The 19,453-nt window shown below is 40.4% G+C and overlaps 1 protein-coding gene across 4 annotated transcripts in view; it reads right to left on the bottom strand.

The window, feature by feature from the left end:
• Window positions 1-19,453, bottom strand: part of smap1 (small ArfGAP 1) — a 130,260-nt gene that overhangs the window by 75,644 nt on the left and 35,163 nt on the right. For 2 of the 4 annotated variants that reach the window (XM_063040286.1, XM_063040288.1), the window contains exons 4-6: window positions 15,707-15,782; window positions 12,841-12,912; window positions 10,440-10,520 (exon numbers count right to left, since the gene is read on the bottom strand). In XM_063040286.1, coding sequence (XP_062896356.1) covers window positions 10,440-10,520; window positions 12,841-12,912; window positions 15,707-15,782 — 229 coding nt within the window. The remainder of the gene's footprint in view (window positions 1-10,439; window positions 10,521-12,840; window positions 12,913-15,706; window positions 15,783-19,453) is intronic. The other 2 variants (XM_063040287.1, XM_063040289.1) reach the window with 1 other exon arrangement.

The raw sequence follows: 19,453 nt of genomic DNA, 5'->3' as shown, positions 1-19,453 counted from the left end.
GTCCTCTTGAAGATCAGAGTGGTCGGCTTTGTGCGGAACCAAAGGAAATGGGGGAGATCTTAAATAGGTTTTTTGCATCTGTATTTACTAAGGAAGCTGGCATGAAATCTATGGAATTGAGGGAATCAAGTAGTGAGACCATGGAAACTGTACAGATTAAAAAGGAGGAGGTGCTTGCTGTCTTGAGGAAAATTAAAGTGGATAAATCCCCGGGACCTGACAGAGTGTTCCCTCGGACCTTGAAGGAGACTAGTGTTGAAATTGCGGGGGCCCTGGCAGAAATATTTAAAATGTCGCTGTCTACGGGTGAAGTGCCAGAGGATTGGAGAGTGGCTCATGTTGTTCCGTTGTTTAAAAAAGGATCGAAAAGTAATCCGGGAAATTATAGGCCGGTGAGTTTAACGTCAGTAGTAGGTAAGTTATTGGAGGGAGTACGAAGAGACAGAATCTACAAGCATTTGGATAGACAGGGGCTTATTAGGGAGAGTCAACATGGCTTTGTGCGTGGTAGGTCATGTTTGACCAATCTGTTGGAGTTTTTCGAGGAGGTTTCCAGGAAAGTGGATGAAGGGAAGGCAGTGGATATTGTCTACATGGACTTCAGTAAGGCCTTTGACAAGGTCCCGCATGGGAGGTTAGTTAGGAAAATTCAGTCGCTAGGTATACATGGAGAGGTGGTAAATTGGATTCGACATTGGCTCGATGGAAGAAGCCAGAGAGTGGTGGTAGAGAATTGCTTCTCTGAGTGGAGGCCTGTGACTAGTGGTGTGCCACAGGGATCAGTGCTGGGTCCATTGTTATCTGTCATCTATATCAATGATCTGGATGATAATGTGGTAAATTGGATCAGCAAGTTTGCTGATGATACAAAGATTGGAGGTGTAGTAGACAGTGAGGAAGGTTTTCAGAGCCTGCAGAGGGACTTGGACCAGCTGGAAAAATGGGCTGAAAAATGGCAGATGGAGTTTAATACTGACAAGTGTGAGGTATTGCACGTTGGAAGGACAAACCAAGGTAGAACATACAGGGTTAATGGTTAAGGCACTGAGGAGTGCAGTTGAACAGAGGGATCTGGGAAAACAGATACAAAATTCCCTAAAAGTGTCGTCACAGGTAGATAGGGTCGTAAAGAAAGCTTTTGGTACATTGGCCTTTATTAATCAAAGTATTGAGTAAAAGAGCTGGAATGTTATGATGAGGTTGTATAAGGCATTGGTGAGGCCGAATCTGGAATATTGTGTTCAGTTTTGGTCACCAAATTACAGGAAGGATATAAATAAGGTTGAAAGAGTGCAGAGAAGGTTTACAAGGATGTTGCCGGGACTTGAGAAACTCAGTTACAGAGAAAGGTTGAATAGGTTAGGACTTTATTCCCTGGAACGTAGAAGAATGAGGGGAGATTTGATAGAGGTATATAAAATTATGATGGGTATAGATAGAGTGAATGCAAGCAGGCTTTTTCCACTGAGGCAAGGGGAGAAAAAAAACCAGAGGACATGGGTTAAGGGTGAGGGGGGAAAAGTTTAAAGGGAACATTAGGGGGGGCTTCTTCACACAGAGAGTGGTGGGAGTATGGAATGAGCTGCCAGACGAGGTGGTAAATGCGGGTTCTTTTGTAACATTTAAGAATAAATTGGATGGGAGGTGTATGGAGGGATATGGTCCGTGTGCAGGTCAGTGGGACTAGGCAGAAAATGGTTCGGCACAGCCAAGAAGGGCCAAAAGGCCTGTTTCTGTGCTGTAGTTTCTATGGTTTCTATGCTCTTTTCCAGAAGGAAAAAGGAATTGATTAAGAATCCAAATGAATCAATATGGTAGTTAACAAGGCAAATTGTTGTAAAGGCACAAGGGATACAATTTAAATATCCATTACTTTATTGGACTTTGAAGGAAGCGATTAACTTCGCAATTCAATTTGAAAACATTGGCACAATGAAAATGAAAATTTGTAATTGGCAATCAAAAAACAAGCCAGTGTAATAACAGGTACCACCAAATAGAAGTTCAGAACTAATTTGTCCAGCTTCAGAACTGCTAAACATACAGGTCAGTTTAGAATATCATGAATACTCAATTAATTGCTGTCATGTCACAAGAGTTTAACACTAAACCAAATTATAAGCTTCAAATGATTAGATCTCAACTTCACTCTTGGAACAAATATTTTACTTTTCCCTCTGTTGACAAAACATTCAGCAAAATTAAAATTCTCTTTGAAATGTTCTTAATACTAGTTAGATCCCACTTAAGAGTATTGCTTGCAGTTCTAAGTCATCACACTGTAAAGAATGTTGTGCTGAAAAAGAATGCAAAGGAGATTCACCAGGATGTTGCTTGGACGAGAGGACATGGCTTATGGGGAGAGAGTAGGTAAACTTGGCTTGTTTTCCTTGCAGCAAAGGAAGCTGAAAAAATAATCTGATGGAAGCATATTTATAAGAGGCAGAAAAAGAATCTCCTATGAATGGTCATAGCTTAAAGTGAGAGGAAGGAACTTAAAAGTATCAGAAACAGGTTTAACTAGACAACGGGGTGACCTGTTGGAGCACCCTTTGAGAGAAGGGTAGTGTAGTCTGATGTGACCAGAATAAACATTAAATTTCCCTGAATGCTATTGGTATCACTTTGCTTTGGAAACTGAAGTAGAAAACCTCAGTTTATTAAAGAAAAATGACACTTGGCAAAGCAAATATAGCTGCTCCTCATTTAACAAAGGGCACTTTTGATGGCATTATTTCTGGCTTATCTGCCACCCTTGTGCCTCTCGTTGTCATTCTGGAGACGTATAGCCCTTTCATCCCCCGTCTCTTCAGCTGTTGTTTGTTGTTTGTCTCTGATCCTGGAGACGTCCATCATAACTTTCCTCCTCTGTCTCTTCTTCTCTCATCTTTTTTTGTCCTGACTCTTTGATCCTGGAGTCATGCAGCCCTGGCCTCATCCGATTCTTGTTCTCTCCCTCTCCTTGCCACTTCCCAATGATGTTTGGGGTAATCTCTTGACCATAATGTCCCCCTTCCCTTTCCACGCAGCATAATTAGGCTGACCGTTTTTTTTTACCCTAATGCTGGATAGAAGATATGAAGCACTAACACCAAAGGATGCTAATTATTCTTGATGTGGTTGGCGCTCTCCTAAATGGACGTGATATAGTCACTGCTGTCCTTTGACTGCAGCAAAGGGTTTTATGGGTGTCTCGAAGTACGTCATTATAATAAGATTTAATTATGTTATCGATGGGTGGCAGTAGGATCTGTCCTCATCCTGCACAATGTGATTAACAGAATGCGACCCCCTCGAAACAGAGCTGCCCTGCCCTTTTGCTCTGGTAGGTGTCACTGCTGAGGCTGGTCGTGCGCAGGTGTCGGGCTGTCGCGTCCCGATTTCCATGATGGCCGATCGGGTCTCGAGTGAAAGCCAGCCTGTTGATTTTTGGCAAATGAGCAATTTTATATGAATACATAACCCTGAATTTTGCCTGCATTCTATAAGTTAGCGCATTTCAATTTGATTGAGCCAAAAAAAAGTGCTGCTGTAATGCAGCCTTTGCGCTAATTGGAGGTCACAAACAGACAGACAGAGCATGAGAGTTTTAGTAGTATATAGATATCACCAACACATCATGAAATTTGATAACTTGGCAGCAGCAATACAATGCAATACATGATAATATAAAAAATAAATAAGTCAATTACAAGTATATATATATATATACACACACAAAATAGTGAAATTAAAAATAGTGCAAAAACAGAAATAATATATAAAAAAAAAAGTGAGGTAGTGTCCATGGGTTCAATGTCCATTTAGGAATTAGATGGGAGAAGGGAAGCGAAGAAGCTGTTCCTGATTCACTGAGTTTGTGCCTTCAGGCTTCTGTACCTCCATCATGACAATAACAAAGAGAGGAGGGCATGTCCTGGGTGATGGGGGTCCTTAATAATACACCTTTCTGAGGTACCACTCCATGACGGTAACTTGGATATTACAGAGGCTTGTACTCAAGATGGAGCTAATTTTACAACTTTCTGAAGCTTTTTTCCAATTTAGTGCAGTATCACCCCCCGCCCCCCCCAACCAGTGACACAGCCCGTCAGAATGCTCTCCACGGTACAAATCTGTGCAAGCTTGACAAACCAAATCTCAACTCCTAATGAAATAAAACTGCTGTCCTGCCTTCTTTACAGCTGCACCAATATGCTGGGACCAGGTTAGATCCTCGGAGATCTTGACACTCAGGAACTTCAAATTGCTCACTCTCTCCACTTCTGATCCCTCTGTGAAGATTGGTTTGTGTTCCCTCACCTTACTCTTCCTGAAGTCACCAATCAGCTCTTTGATCTTAATGACATGGAGTGCAAGTTTGTTGCTGTGACACCACTCAACTAGCTTTTATATCTCGCCCCTGTATGCCCTCTCTTCTCCATCTGAGATTCTACCAACAGTGGTTGTATCATCAGCAAATTTAGAGATGGCATTTGAGCTACGTCTAGCCATAGAGTCATGGGTACAGAGAGAATATAGCAGTGGACTAAGTACACACCCAAGGTGCGCCAGTGTTGATGGTTAGCAAGGAGGAGATATTACTACCAATCTGTACAGATTGCGATCTTCCAGTTAGGAAACTGAGAAACCAATTGCAGAGGGAGGTACAAAGGCCCAGATTCTGTAGCTTATCAATCAGGACTGTGGGAATGGTGGCGTTAAATGTTGAGGTACTGTCAATGAACAGTATCCTAACATTGCTGTTTGTATCGTCTAGGTGACCTAATGCTGTGTGAAGAACCATTGAAATTGCATCTGCTGTAGAGCTATTGTGACAATAGGCAAATTGCAGTGAGTCTAGACCATGACCAACCTCTCAAGGTATTTCACCACTGTAGATGTGAATGCTACTAGCTAATAGTCAAGTCACTTTTTATTGTCATTTTAACCATAACTGCTGGTACAGAACATAGTAAAAATGAGACAACGTTTCCCAGAACCATGATGCTACATGAAACAATGCAAAAACTACACTGAACTATGTAAGAAAAAACACAAAAACTACACTAGACTACAGACCTATCCAGGACTGCATAAAGTGCACAAAACAGTGCAGGCACTGTAATAAGACAGTAGGCACAGTAGAGGGTACAGTCGGCTGGTGTCAGTCCAGGCTCTGGGTATTGAGGAGTCTGATGGCTTGGGGGAAGAAACTGTTACATAGTCTGGTCGTGAGAGCCTGAATGCTTCGGTGCCTTTTTCCAGATGGCAGGAGGGAGAAGATTTTGTATGAGGGGTGCGTGGGGTCCTTCATAATGCTGTTTGCTTTGTGGACGCAGCGTGTGGTGTAAATGTCTATGATGGCAGGAAGAGAGACCCCGATGATCTTCTCAGCTGACCTCACTATCCGCTGCAGGATTTTGCGATCCGAGATGGTGCCATTTCCGAACCAGGCTGTGATGCAGCTGCTCAGGATGCTCTCAATACAACCTCTGTAGAATGTGGTGAGGATGAGGGGTGGGAGATGGACTTTTCTCAGCCTTCGCAGAAAGTAGAGACACTGCTGGGCTTTCTTTGCCATGGAGCTGGTGTTGACACCAAGAAATTTGGTGCTCTTAACAATCTCTATGGAGCAGTCGTTCCATGTGGTCGCTCCGTGTCCTCCTGAAGTCAACAACCATCTTTTGTTTTGTTCACATTCAGAGACAGGTTGTTGGCTCTGCACCAGTCCGTCAGCCGCTGCACCTCCTCTCTGTATGCTGACTCATCATTCTTGCCGATGAGACCCACCACGGCTGTGTCATCGGCGAACTTGATGATGTGGTTCGAGTTGTGTATTGCTGCACAGTCGTGCGTCAGCAGAGTGAACAGCAGTGGACTGAGCACACAGCCCTGGGGGGCCCCCGTGCTCAGTGTGATGGTGTTGGAGATGCTGCTACCAATTCGGACTGACTGAGATCTCCCAGTCAGGAAGTCTAGGATCCAGTTGCAGAGGGAGGTGTTCAGGCCCAGTAAGCTCAGCTTGGCTGTTGTGGACCACAGGACCATGTCTGGCCAGAGTGTTGCAGCCACAATGTCTGGGGGAAACACAACCTTTTTTCCCCAAGTCCACATCCATTTTTCAATCCCAAGCAACCTGCAGAATGCTTACATCTTTTGATGTTATATGGTGCCCTGGAGGTTGACCTGCTGGTACAAATCATGTGATGTGGACATTTCCTGCCGATGTTTGTGAGGGAGCATTTGTGGTGATTCGCCTCTGTTCCAAGATTGATGACAGCTGTCTGAGAACTTGGTTACGCCGCCAAGTGTACCGCCCCTGGGTGAGGCTCGTGGTTCATCCTGTTAAAATGTGCCTTAGTGATGCAGGTGCTTGACGAAGAGAGAAAGCGGGGTCTTCTCCCCACCACTGGTTCAGGTTCTGGGGTGTGGGTAGGCGATCATAAGTGGCTCTGATGACAAAACTTAGCTGAGATCCCTCCATCTCCGATGTCATGCCAGCTAAGTTTCCTCTTTTCCAGGCTCTCCCAATTAGTCCATTGGCCCTGCTTGGCCATTGAGATGGCTCTGGCATTTCGCTGTGCCTCCTCCTGTCTTCTCAACTCCTCCACCACGAGCCGTCTCTTCTGCACTGATGTTGCCTTGTACCATTGAGGAGTCTTTGGGACGAGCCCGAGCCTGGCTCTCCCATGTTGGACTTGGCCAACCACATTCCTGAAGCGAAGAGCAGACTTAGCACCCTGAACAGCTTCAGATAGGGCCCACTTCCTCCCCGTTACCACATGGGAGGGCGCTGTTCGAATAACAGTATCCTCAGATTCAGTGAGGGTCATGACAGATCTTGCTTTGGTGCATTTGAATTTTTCCACAAGACTTGCAATTGGTAATTCCAATTTGCCGTTTCCGTATAGTCCAACAGGATTTAAGCATCGCAGAAGTCCAAGCCACTGTTTTACATGTGTGCTGATCATTCTTTTGAGCTTTTCAACCTTGCTGATGGGGATTTCATACACTGTTGAAGGCCACGAGTCTTGGGAGTATGCCGAACTGGAAGCACCACAGCTTGAGTTTTCCTGGCAGCCAGGTCTTATTGATGTGAGCTATGTACATGATGGAATCCTTTTTTGAGTTGTTTAAACTGCTCAGTGTCCTTGAGTTTAGCATCATACCATCGGCCCAAGCTGTTCGCTGGCATTTCTGAAACAGTTGGGACAGGTGTTCCTTCAATATGAAATCTTTGATCCGTGACTTGACCTTTGACAATGGAGATGCTTCCGCACTTGCCGGGCTTGATCTTCATCCTTGCCCATGTGATGTTTTGATGAAGCTTTTCCAGAAGTCTCTTGGTGCAGGGGACAGTTGTCGTCAGTATTGTTATATCATCCATACAGGCTCGTATCGGTGGTAACCGTTGACCAAACTGTAGCCCTTTTCCTCCCGCAACCTATTTTTAGGCTCTGATAATGAGCTCCATTGCCATAGTGAAGCCCAATGGGGAGATGGTGCACCCCGCCATGATGCCTACTTCCACGCTGTGTTGAAGTCTGATGTTGTGAGACAAACTTGCAGATCCTGGTAGAGGTGTTTTACCAGATTTGTTGTTGCAGGCACCTGAAAGAATTCAAAAGCAGTCCACAGTAGGGAATGAGGAACTGATCCATAGGCGTTGGCCAGGTCGAGGAACAAGACATGCAGATCCTTTCTTTCTTAGCCATCTGGATTTGATGCCATATGACGCTGGTATGTTCAAGGCATCCCAAGAAACCTGCTATTCTTTTGGATTGATGTATCAATGAAATGGTTTTGTTTCAGATACTTTGTAAGCCTTTGCACCAACATGCTGAAAAAAATCTTGCCCTCTATGTTCATAAGGTTTATTTGGTGAAATTGCTCGATGGTGGACAAATTCTTTTCTTTTGGGATCAGAACTCCCCCCACCCTTCTCCAGGCTTTGAGGATAACTTGCTTTTTCCATGCAACCCTCATGTTTTTCCAAAGGAATTTCAGAACATCCAGGGTGTTCGTGTAGACACAATTAGGGCCTGGCGCTGATGCCGATCTTGCCTCCTTCACTGCCTCTTTCACCTCACTCAGCTTGGGAGGACTGATGTTAAACTGATGTTGTGGGGGTGAGATTGGTGGAACGTCAGTTGGTACAAGTATCGGTTCATCTTTTTGCTTATCAGTGTGGATGATTCTGAGATGTCTTTCAACCTCCTCTCTTGATACTTTTGAGCATCCGCTTTTCTCTTTTGTGAAAATGCCTTTCACATATTTAAAGGGATCTTTGTAGAAGTCTGTTCTTGCTTTTTCCTTCTTTTTGCGTCGTTTCCTTAAATTCTCTGCTCTGCGCAGCTTCGAGAGCCTCTGTTTCAGGTCCCCTTGAAGGAGCTTGATGTCCTCCCTTTCTTCTGCTGTTGCTTTTTTCCACAACTTCCTTAGGCCTCTTCTTTCTTTAACAAGTCGTTGGATTTCCTGGAGACGACGGGATTTGGGGGGAGGAGGTGTATCTTTCCTGCTGACTTGTTCCTTCACTCCAAATTTCTCCTTTCTGTAGCTCAAGTCACCCATCCTCTTAAACTTCTTTTCTGCTGATCCCTTGATGCCACTTAAGATCAGGCTCACATCTGCATTGATGGTTTCCCACTCCTTGCTGGGAGACTTTGGCCATTTCATCAACGGCTTACGTCCTTGCATGGTCTCCACTTTACGATGTGTCTGGCTGTGTCTTGGACTGCTGCTTGTGCCTGAAACTTCCTCAACATCCCGTAGGGTGCTGATACTCTGCGGACTGTGGGTTTCTTCCTGCCGCTGAGTTTCATCCGACTGATTTGATCTTCCTCTTAACAGAATCTGGTCAATGCGGGGCCCTGGGTTGGAGATTTTCAAGCATTTCTTCTGTTCTTGATGAATTTTTAGACCACGAGTTGAATACCAAAGTCTCTTGCGGCAGGTAAAATGTTCAACACTTCATTGCGAGATATTCCAGGTCTGGTGAGCAGAACTGGGATATCACTGACACATTTATGCACCATGGGGAACTGATCATTAGGCATACACCTCTAGCTTTGCTTTTGAAAGATTCGAAAGCCCTATCTTGATGGAGTTATAGTGAACATGTCAATCTGAGTCACTGTGTCTGGTACGGAAGGGGTTAACTAGTGAAGCAGAGGACATGTGCTGTCCTAACGCCTTCTGATACAGCATCCTGGCTCTGAGATCATCAGTTTTATTTACTAGAGATTGTATGTTTGCCAGCAATATTGTTGGTAGTGAGAGTCGAAACCCTCATTTATTTATTTACTTTTTTAAAAAATACACTTGTATCCCGGACCGGCAGCCATGTTTCTTTTGAAGAGTCCGACAAAAAGTACAGCTACACTCAGCATTGTTTCCATCGGTTTGAAGCAGCGTTGTTCGATCGCATTAAAACACCTTTATTAACTGTACAGACCTTGGACACATTGTGAGTCTCAGCTGTAGCAAGCTGAAATGGGAATATTTAACAGTATCCATCCTGAAGGTGCCCCGGAAGTAAGGAGATTCTGGGAAGGAAGGGATTAGAGGGACAAGTTTATTTTAACGAAAAAAATTGATGGGTATCTGGAATTCGATGACAAATGTAGTGGTGGATTCAGATGACCCAAAGCAATTAGATAGGTAAAGTGCCATTTTATGGAAAAACTGGTTAAGGCTTAAACTTAGGAACAAAATAACAGTCTTATCTGTGGGGTAAAATACCAGAACAAGAAAAAAAAGTAGAAACCAAACGTTGTGTATATGTTCAAGCAATGACACCAGTAACATTGCTCATTGAAAATATTAAATTCCTTGCTGCAGGGAAATCTGATCCAGAGACTTGCTCATGTCTTAATCTTTGAAAAAAAACATTTCATGAAGCATTTTGTATGCTTTACTAAGTGAAAGGTGCTATAAAAATGTAAATTAGTATTATGGCTCCAGAATCGAAAATTATACAGTTCTGATCTCCATTATAGTTATTTTCCACCTTGGGCCACAAAGGTGTGCTTCTACAATAATATATTCCCACTTGCAAGTAGGCCATCTAGCATGACTTTATGAACTGGATTGATTTGCTTCTCCATAATGAAGCTCAAAGCTGTTCCTATTAAACTAATCATAATTAGAAATTCAAGAGTGGAAATGGATCTTATGGCCTACCCTTTTTGGAAATGTTTAGTTATTCAGAGTCAGAATTAGTATTTAGTTAACATTTAATTCTTTTTATACTTGAATTGCAAAAACAGCAAATGCCAGTCATCATAACTTGTTGCGTCAAAGATGATGTGCTTTTTTCCATTCGCTTCCTTAGTTAATTGAGCTTAACAGCCAAGTGGCATGTCATTAAATAATTACACTACATCTTTGTCAGTTTAAATTTCTGCATTTGACACAATATCAATACAATTCAAAACGGAGAAAATTATTGAACTTACCATTTTTACTTTGTCAAAAGCAGCAGGTTTCTCTTGATCTTTGCCCCCCTTCTTTTCATCTTTCCTTTTGTATTTTTCTCTCTACAAATATAAAAAACATAACTTATCGCAAAAAATAATTACAAGTTGAGAAAGTGTTTATTGCCTTTCAGATAAAACTGAAGCATAAAAAGGGTTCTCATTGTTCATTTGTGATTGAATAATTCTTACAGAATTAAAAAAAGGAAACCAAGGGAAAAACAAGCTGCTCAGCCCAACTTGTCCATGTTCACCATGTTTCCTACGTAAGCTAATCGTTCACCCTCGTTTGGTTCACATCCTTCAAATCATTCATCAGCTCATTCCACATATCCATCTCACTCTGTGCTGGTAAAACTTACCCCTCAAGGTCCTTTTAAATCATCTCTCACCCCCAATGGTAAATCTATCCCCACCAGTTTTAGACTTACTTACCCTGGGAAAAAGACTGATTTTTATATGCCTTGCCTCTTACTCTCCAGGGAACATACACCAGTTTATCTGGTTTGTCCTTGTACCTCAACCCCTCCAGTTCCAGTAACATCATTGCGATTTTTTTCTGTATCCCACCTGGCTTAATGACATTGTTCCTTTTGGTAGGTGACCAGATCTGCACACAATATACCAAGTGCACCTCAAAATCCACTGTACTGTAGCAATTAGCGCAGCACTATTCCAGCTTGGGATGGAGTTCGGAATTCAATTCCAGTGCCGTCTGCAAGGGGTTTCTACCTTCTCCCCATGACCACATGGATTTCCTCCCGGTACTCCAATTTGCTGACACTTTCCAAAGATGTACCGGTTAGTAGGTTAATTGGTCATTGTAAACTGTCCTGTACTTAGGCTAGTGTTAAATCGGTGGGTCGCTGGGTAATGCAGCTCATTGAGCCAAAAGGGCCTGTTCTGCAGTGTATCTCTAAATAATGTCTTGTAGAAAGTGCGCCAAATGCTTTCACCACCATCCAGTCTACCAATATTGCTACATTCAGCGTACTTGTACTACTAGGTCTCTTGACTCACTCGGGTCATGCTATTTACTGTGAAAGTCGCAACACAGTTTAACTTCCCGAAGTGCAACACTTTGCACTTGTCTAAACTAAATTCTATCTGGCAGTCCTTGGCTCACTCTTCTAGTTATTCAAGATTCTATTGTAATCTTAGATAACCATCTCCACTGTCCAACACTGTCCAAGGGATTACTACAAGTTTAGCAAGCAGGCAGATTTTAATGTAGGAAATCACATCAGCTACTTTGTTAAGAAAACAGGAACCAGAATATAGTGAAAACTTTGATCACCCATTAAGTGATTGTTGAGCAATCCTGATGGTTGGGCATTTAGTTTCACAGCTGCCTTTAAATCCACTGGGCCTCAATTCCCACAATCCCTTTAAACCTAGCTGGTTCTGTTTCCTGCACTCCTTTTAAACTTAGCAGGTTCAATGGAAAATTTATTATACTGTTATGCAACATGCAAAAAATGATAAAAGCTTGCTTTGGTGTTCACTAGAATGCTTTTTACAGTGAGAACTTGTCATAAGGAGAACCAGCTGAGTAAACTGGCCTACTTTCAAAGGAGTACATAGGAATGAGGGGTGATTGAATCAAAATTCTGCATTTTGGAAGGAATTGATGACATAGATGTTAATAGACTGGACAGAGTCTTATAGCTGGAGACACATTCTCAAGATTTATAGTCAGTCATTTGCTTTTCTATAAAATGGTGTGCCATGCTATGGAAAGCCAGACTGGGTTTCACGAAGAGTCACAAGGATGTTGCCTGAAGTGGAAAGATTTAATTTCAAAGAGATTGGATAGGCTGGGACTGTTTACCCTGGACTAAAAAGGATAAGGGGTGACATATTAAATTATGAAATACATAGCTAAGTTGAGTAGTCAGTCTTTTTCCCCAGAGTAGTCTAAAAACTATAGGGCACAAATTTAAGGTGAGAGGGTAAAGATTTAAAAGAGATGAAAGTCAAGTCTTTTATACATGGAATAAGCTGCCAGAGGTGGTGATAGATGTACATGCAACAACATTTAAAAAATATTTGGACAGGTACATAGAAAGGGAAGGCATGGAGGGATATGTAGACAAATAGGATTAGTTTCATCTGGTATCTTGGTTGGCGTGAATGAGTTGAGCTGAAGGGCTGATTCCTGTGCTGCAAAACTCTACAAATCTGCAAATTTTCTAACCCAATGCAATGTGGATTCCAATTAAATGATTTTTAGTCAAGAGATGTGAGAATTAGATTGGAAAGTGATTATATGTATTATGGCTTTTTAATAAAACACTATTAAAAGCTAAGGAAAACCGGGCAGAGAAAAATGCATCTCATTCAATGTCCATCACTTTTTTTTTTGAAAGTCCTAAGGCAATACCTCTAGCTTGCTCTTCTCAGCAGCATTTGATAAAGAAGGAGATGATGGCAAAGGCACAGCAACAGAGCTGCTCTACACAGAACAGAGAAAAGAACACGCTGAAGCATATAGAATAAGAGCAGAAACTAATTATCATTATAGAATACACAGATATGAAAGCAGAAACTATTAGCTATGGCCAAGGTATAAGGCATGTTGTATGGCATTATTTGAAATATACTGTATAACTACATAATGCATGAACACAAAAAACTCACCACTTTGTAGAAAATATTGTAATATTGGCCATGTATAGAAATCAATTTGATTACAGCTTAAAATGCCAATAACATGTCAAAAGCTTTTTCACTCACATTTAATCAAATGCAGTAAAATTTTAGATTTGTATTCTATGATTTGAACACCATATATCAAATGGGATATTTTCCTTACATGAATGACTTCATCTGCCATTTCACAACTACTCACATTCAAGGGGAAATTGCATCTAATAACACAAGTTCAGATGGGGATATTTAAGGTTACAAAATAATGAACCTCTGACCCTCCTTATTATCAGAGCAATTGACAAGGAAAACAGAATAAAACTAAGTTATTATTGTGCAAGCCATTTCAGTCCTCCAAATTAAGTTCTATCAAGTGTTCAAGTTATTTTAAGAGCACCCTAGTTTTTGAGATTACTAGTTAATAACCTGAATACACAGATAATTTCTTATTTGGAAGAATTCATAAATTAAAACAGTATGGTCACTACAGGGCAGGTTATTTAGTTACTATAAGGACTGAAACATCATCTTTGGCTCTATCCTTCCATCCTGACAAAACTTTCCATGGAATTTTAATACAATACTATCATGGTAAAGAAAGGCAGGAGACGAAGCTTTGTCAAAGCAAGCCAACTTTAAAAAGGCAACCAAGAGGAAGGAAATATGGAAGCAACAAGCTGCACAGGGAACTCCAGAATTGCTACTGCTACTACATTAGAACTGCAAGCACATCGCCAAGTTAATTCACAGACAGTAAAGCACTTTGATCAACATTTGTTTCTAGTGTCTACAAATGTCTCCCATTTTCATTAAAACATGTTTGTAAGTTGCAATATCACCATTCCAATATACGGCTTTAATACCAAACTGTTACATTTATTTTTGAAATAAAGATTAAAATTTTAATTAACCTGCTTACTTGTCCATTGGACAAAAGATTTTAAATTTGGTGGCTGTTATCAAAGTATCAAACTATTCATTATTCTGAAACCATTCAGACCTCAAATGCACACATGGTGAAGAGTACTAGTTTGAAGTCCCAGTGAGATTACAGATAGTTTGGTGTCTTTGAAAATCATTTAGAGTCAATACTTTGGACTTTAATTGCAACATTTAAGTTTGGACAATTATATCGATGGGTGGGGTATGGAGGGCTAGGGTTCAGGTGCAGGTTGATAGGACTAGGCAGAATAACAGTTCAGCAGAGACTACATGGGCCGTAGGGCCTGTTCCTGTGCTGTAGCACTCTATGACACCAAGTTATACTGAAGATGGTAAATCCAAAACAGACTTATTGAGAGTTATTGTCATATCAGAAACTTCATTTAAATTTAGGGTAAAAAAAAAGAGGAACTTAAAAAGAGAACAGTCAGAAGTCAATCTGAAGTTATATTTTCAAAGTGGCATAATTGATTAGAAATAATTTTTGCTTCACAGAGCTTTCATCAACAAATAAGATTCCTTCAGTTAAATCTTACTTGGTAATCACTAAATGCATTTGAACAGGATTTTCAACAGGTTATTGCACTAATGCTTTTGTCTGCTCTGGGCTCTCAACTCATGATGCATGTTACAACTGGAGAAAGTCAAACAAAAACAGAGTTAACTGTTTGGAAAATGTTACACATTTATCTACTGCAGCTATTCTTAGCTAAATGCAAGATGTCCCACTCTCGTAATATACAGAGGATGCGCTGGACTGTCATGAGTACAGACTTCTAGATTATATACTAGCAGTGCTCTCAGAAGAAAGATCTCATGGTACTATTTCTAGAGCAGAGGATATTCCCCAGATAGTTTGACCAAAAATTAAGCCTAAAAAAAAATAAACTGCTGACAGACATTAATGATACCTGACTATACTTGAAATTATGTAATTAATTGCAGAATTGTTTTGCGGCATCCTGAGCTCTTAAAAGATTTTTACTATTATAGATCCTTTTTCAATCAGATTGTGTGAAAAACTGGCCCCGATCAAAGAAAACCCTAGTCTTATAAAACTAACTCGGAAGTTGCAGGATAACCAAATAGGTTATGTACAGTGTTGTGTTTTATGAGGTTTTTGATTGAAATTTGATCCAGTAAATACAACACAAGTTGAGAGTTGCTTTATGGGGTGGGGGGGGGGGGGAAAGAAGAGAATTTTTTTAAAATCAACAACCTATTTATTTGTTCTTGAATAAAATGGTCATTAAAAAATGGCACATCTAGAGGGGAGTATTTTTCTCCCTCGAGTATAATAGCATGGAGAGGACTATTTGAATTTCACCACAATTTGTTTAGAAGTTGCAACCTGATCATTAACGGCTACAGCAATCATGTTAACAAAATATATATTACATATAGAAAGTGCCTGACTTCTCAGAAGACTGAAAATACATAGCTAAACAACACATTCACATCTTGCCTCTTGTGGACCAGAAAAACTAAGTGCACTGAGGCAATAATGCCATATTATCATTAAATAACTCAGCAAGAGAGTCAACTTATCAAATTCAATTCAGATCCTTTAATTTCTACAGCTCCTGGAGTTGAGTTGATGGTGCGAAAAAAAGATTTAAATAAATTTGCATCAATATAAATCATGCCTCAATACTTACTGTTACAACATTGTTTATATTTTTATCTATGTATTTCTTCTTCTCATATTTGTCTCTGATGAAAAATTCTACAGCTCTGATGAATATTCAATTAAGGAATTTTTATTAAATTAGGAAAATCACCTCCTTTGCTACAATGCAATTAAGAGAGAAACTTCATGTCTCTAGAATCAAATTAAAAGCATGCATTACTATAATATTCAGTATTTTGACTCCTATTTAAAGAAAATTCTTATTGCTAAAGCAGTTTTTTAAAAATATGCAGTACAATATTTTTGAAGGTGCAAAACAAACTCAGCAAAAGAGATTTTCTAGTTAAGATCTCACATAGGGGGTAAACTGCAACATCTTTCGGATCACAAGCTTAAAAATATTTGCTGATCAAGACTTCCAACTTTGGGTTTCCAGCTATATTAAATGGACTCAAGTTTTCTCAGCCAGTATGCTGATCACGATGCTCAAAGTGTATGCACTGTAATTTTGTTCAATTTTATGATTGGAAATTGGTCAACTTTCGAAATGCCAGAGAGCAAACACATCTGCTTTGGATTTTTAAGATAGTGGATTCTGTTTAATTGGGACAGATCAGGACCAGTAAATTTTGGCCCAATAAACCAAAGTTTCATGGAAATAGTTAAGAACCTATGAAGACAAATTACCATCTAACAGAGTAACAAATTATGTACTTCAAACAAATACAGAACAAATTAGAAGACTATCAATACTACAAAACTATATTAATTACTAATACTTTTCAAAGAGGAATTCATCCAATGTATGTTGGCTATACATGAACAAAATCAGGAAAGACAGCTAGTGCAGGTAGTGAACTGCCATCATACAATGCTTTTGATGATTGCAACCTCCAAATCATCATTTTCATTATAACATTCAAGATGATTGTTGATACCTTACAATTATTTGCAGTTTCTCACTTGAAGTAGTAAAATCATTTCATTTTCACTCTGGCCACTTCTAACATCTCCAAGCTTGCATGCTTGAAACCACAGTGAGCACAACAGTTCTGGATTGTCTTACTTATTTGTTGCCAAGTATCAGTGACAAAAATCACTCCTTTTTTTAAAAAACAAACACACAACTAATGCAATTTTAAAATTGTTCATTCGAAGCACAGGGTACTATTTATTGGTCACATACAATTCCACGCAACTGACGCTACTTAGAAATTGTTTGACAAGTCTCCTGTCCCAATTAAGAGGCACAATGTCCCAAATAAAATAAAGGAATTCTGGCTATTTGCTCTATCAGTTTTTGCTCTTTAAGAGTTGATCCAAATTAACAGGTACCCCAATGAGCCGGAATGCACTGTATTTAGAAAATGTATACTATCTAACTGTTGTAAATGCCAAGTAATTAAGACAAATGAATCTGCACAACTTAATAAGTTGCAATGAGCTCAATTCAGACATTATCCCTTACTTTGAAAGCATCACCTTGTCAATAGTTACACCAGAAACGTTTTTACGTAGGGCACACATCCAAAATATTAACATTAACTCTAGCTGACCTATTGAATATACAGGTTTTCCAGTTATTCTTATTAACATAAATAGCATATTCCGGCATATTAAAGAAAATGTTAGTGAAGTCATGGTGTTATCACTACTGTGACCGGCTTACAATTGGATTCATTTTATTATTTTCTAACATTTACAAACCCTATGCAAAATGATTACTTTAGATCTGGGGGAAGCAGTCAAGTCTGAAAAAGCTATTAAAGAAATACAAAGCAAGCAAACCAACCTGTGACTGGTTACATTTTAAAATAAAGAAAATATTACACAGGAAGGGAACAGAATAATCAAATGGAAACTGAAGAGACGAGAGAGCGCAGGTACTGGAAATGGGAACAACAAACTGCTGGAAGAATCAGTAGGTAAGGTAGCATCTATAGAGACAAAGGGTTAATCAATGTTTCAGATTGAGACCGCACATCACGAGTGAGTGAGGTGGGCAGACAGCTCGTATAAAGAGGTGAAGGGGAGGTCTGTGGCAGGAGCTGGTAGGTGATAGATGAAAAAAGATGGAAGGGCTACGGAGCCAGACAGGGAGGAGGGTGTGGGTGTCTGAGGATGGAAGTTGACAGGTGGTGCTAACAAATGACCAAATACTGGAATCTGACGAGGTGACAAGTGGCATCAGATAAAAGAGGAATGATGGCCAGATGGAACCAGTGCAGAGAGGCCAAAAGGCCCAATAGGTTGAGTAAATGGGTGACTGCCATATGGAACTAGGTGGGGGAGGGGAGCATGATTGATACAATATATGTGGACAAGAGGAGAGAAAAATGAACGCAAGAGGTGCAAGCAACCCGAAATTCAAAGAGTCAATATTCATAGCAACACACACAAAATGCTGCAGGAGCTCAGGCAGCATCAATGGTAATGAATAAACAGTCAACATCCAAGGCAGGACATGAGATAGCATCTTCTAGTTTGTGGATGGCCTCACCGTGGCAGCACAGAGGGCAGAGGACAGACAGGTCAGTGTGGCAAAGGAAAGGGCAGGTGAAAAGGCATACAACTGGGAGTTCAAGATAGTAATTGTGAACAGAACAAGTCTTTAGCTTAGTAACCACCTTGACAATGATTGATCCCACTAATGTAAAGGAGGCCACATTACAAGTATCAAATTAAATCTACAAAGTTGGAGGAGGTACACGTGCATCTCTGCCTTATCTGAAAGAGCTGCTTAGGTCCTTGGTGGTGAGGGAAGTGGTGCAAGAACAGTCTTGTTCTTTCTATGATTGTGAGAAAAGTGCTAGAAGACAGGAAGAAGTGGGTAGGGAGGAATGAGTAAATCAGAGAGTCATAGTGATCCCTGTGGAAAACTGAAAGGAGCAGGAATGTGAAGTCGCAATTAGTGGTGGAATCATATAGACCACAAGCCATAGGAATGGAATTAGGCCATTCGGCCTATTGGTTCCCCTCACCATTTCATCGAGGCTGATCTAATTCTCCTCTCAGCCCCAACCTCTGCGTTCTCCCCATATCCCTTCATGCCCTCACCAATCAAGAATCTATCAACCTCTGCCTTAAATATAAATAAAGACTTGGATTCACCATTGTCTGGCTAAAGAAATTCCACTTTATCTACGTTCTAGGAGGACACCCTCTATTCTGAGGCTGTGTCCGGTGTAATAGCACATAGGTGTTAGCTGAAATCAAAGTAGAGTCTGATGGAGTTCAGACAATAGAGGAGATGTAAGCAAGGGAAAGTTGTGTTTCAAGAGCTGAAGGTGATGTTCAAAAATGGAGATGTTTCAATATTCTAAGATTTGAACATGACTATTCACATGTAAAATAGAAACTGACCTACATGGTTAAATTGGTAGCCAACATGCTATAAGATGATGTAACTGAAAACTTCAGCAATTTCCTGTTCCAACTGTAAAATCAAATGAAAAATGGGGTGCAATTTTTTGCCCGATTCCACAAATCCTCTAAAAAATTACTGGAAATAAAGCTGATATTCAGCTCAGAGCCGAGTATGGCTCTGTTGGTCCCTATTTCTTACTCATATCCTTTCTCAATGTCAATAGGAAATGGAGCAGCACCTACCATGTTTAAACTGATTCTATTATCCATGTTGCCAAACAAAAAATAATTATTCCATGGGCCTCATTTTGGAATTCAATATTTTGAAATCTTCCAAATAATTTTGAAAACCTACATAAACATTGACTGTATTCCTTGCCAACTTTAATACCTTCATTTAATCAAATAA

Source organism: Mobula hypostoma, chromosome 2, assembly GCF_963921235.1.
Source record: "Mobula hypostoma chromosome 2, sMobHyp1.1, whole genome shotgun sequence".
Lineage (NCBI taxonomy): Eukaryota > Metazoa > Chordata > Chondrichthyes > Myliobatiformes > Myliobatidae > Mobula > Mobula hypostoma.
The sequence above is the reverse complement of the archived record's forward strand: the minus strand, read 5'-3'. Positions and strand labels throughout refer to the sequence as shown.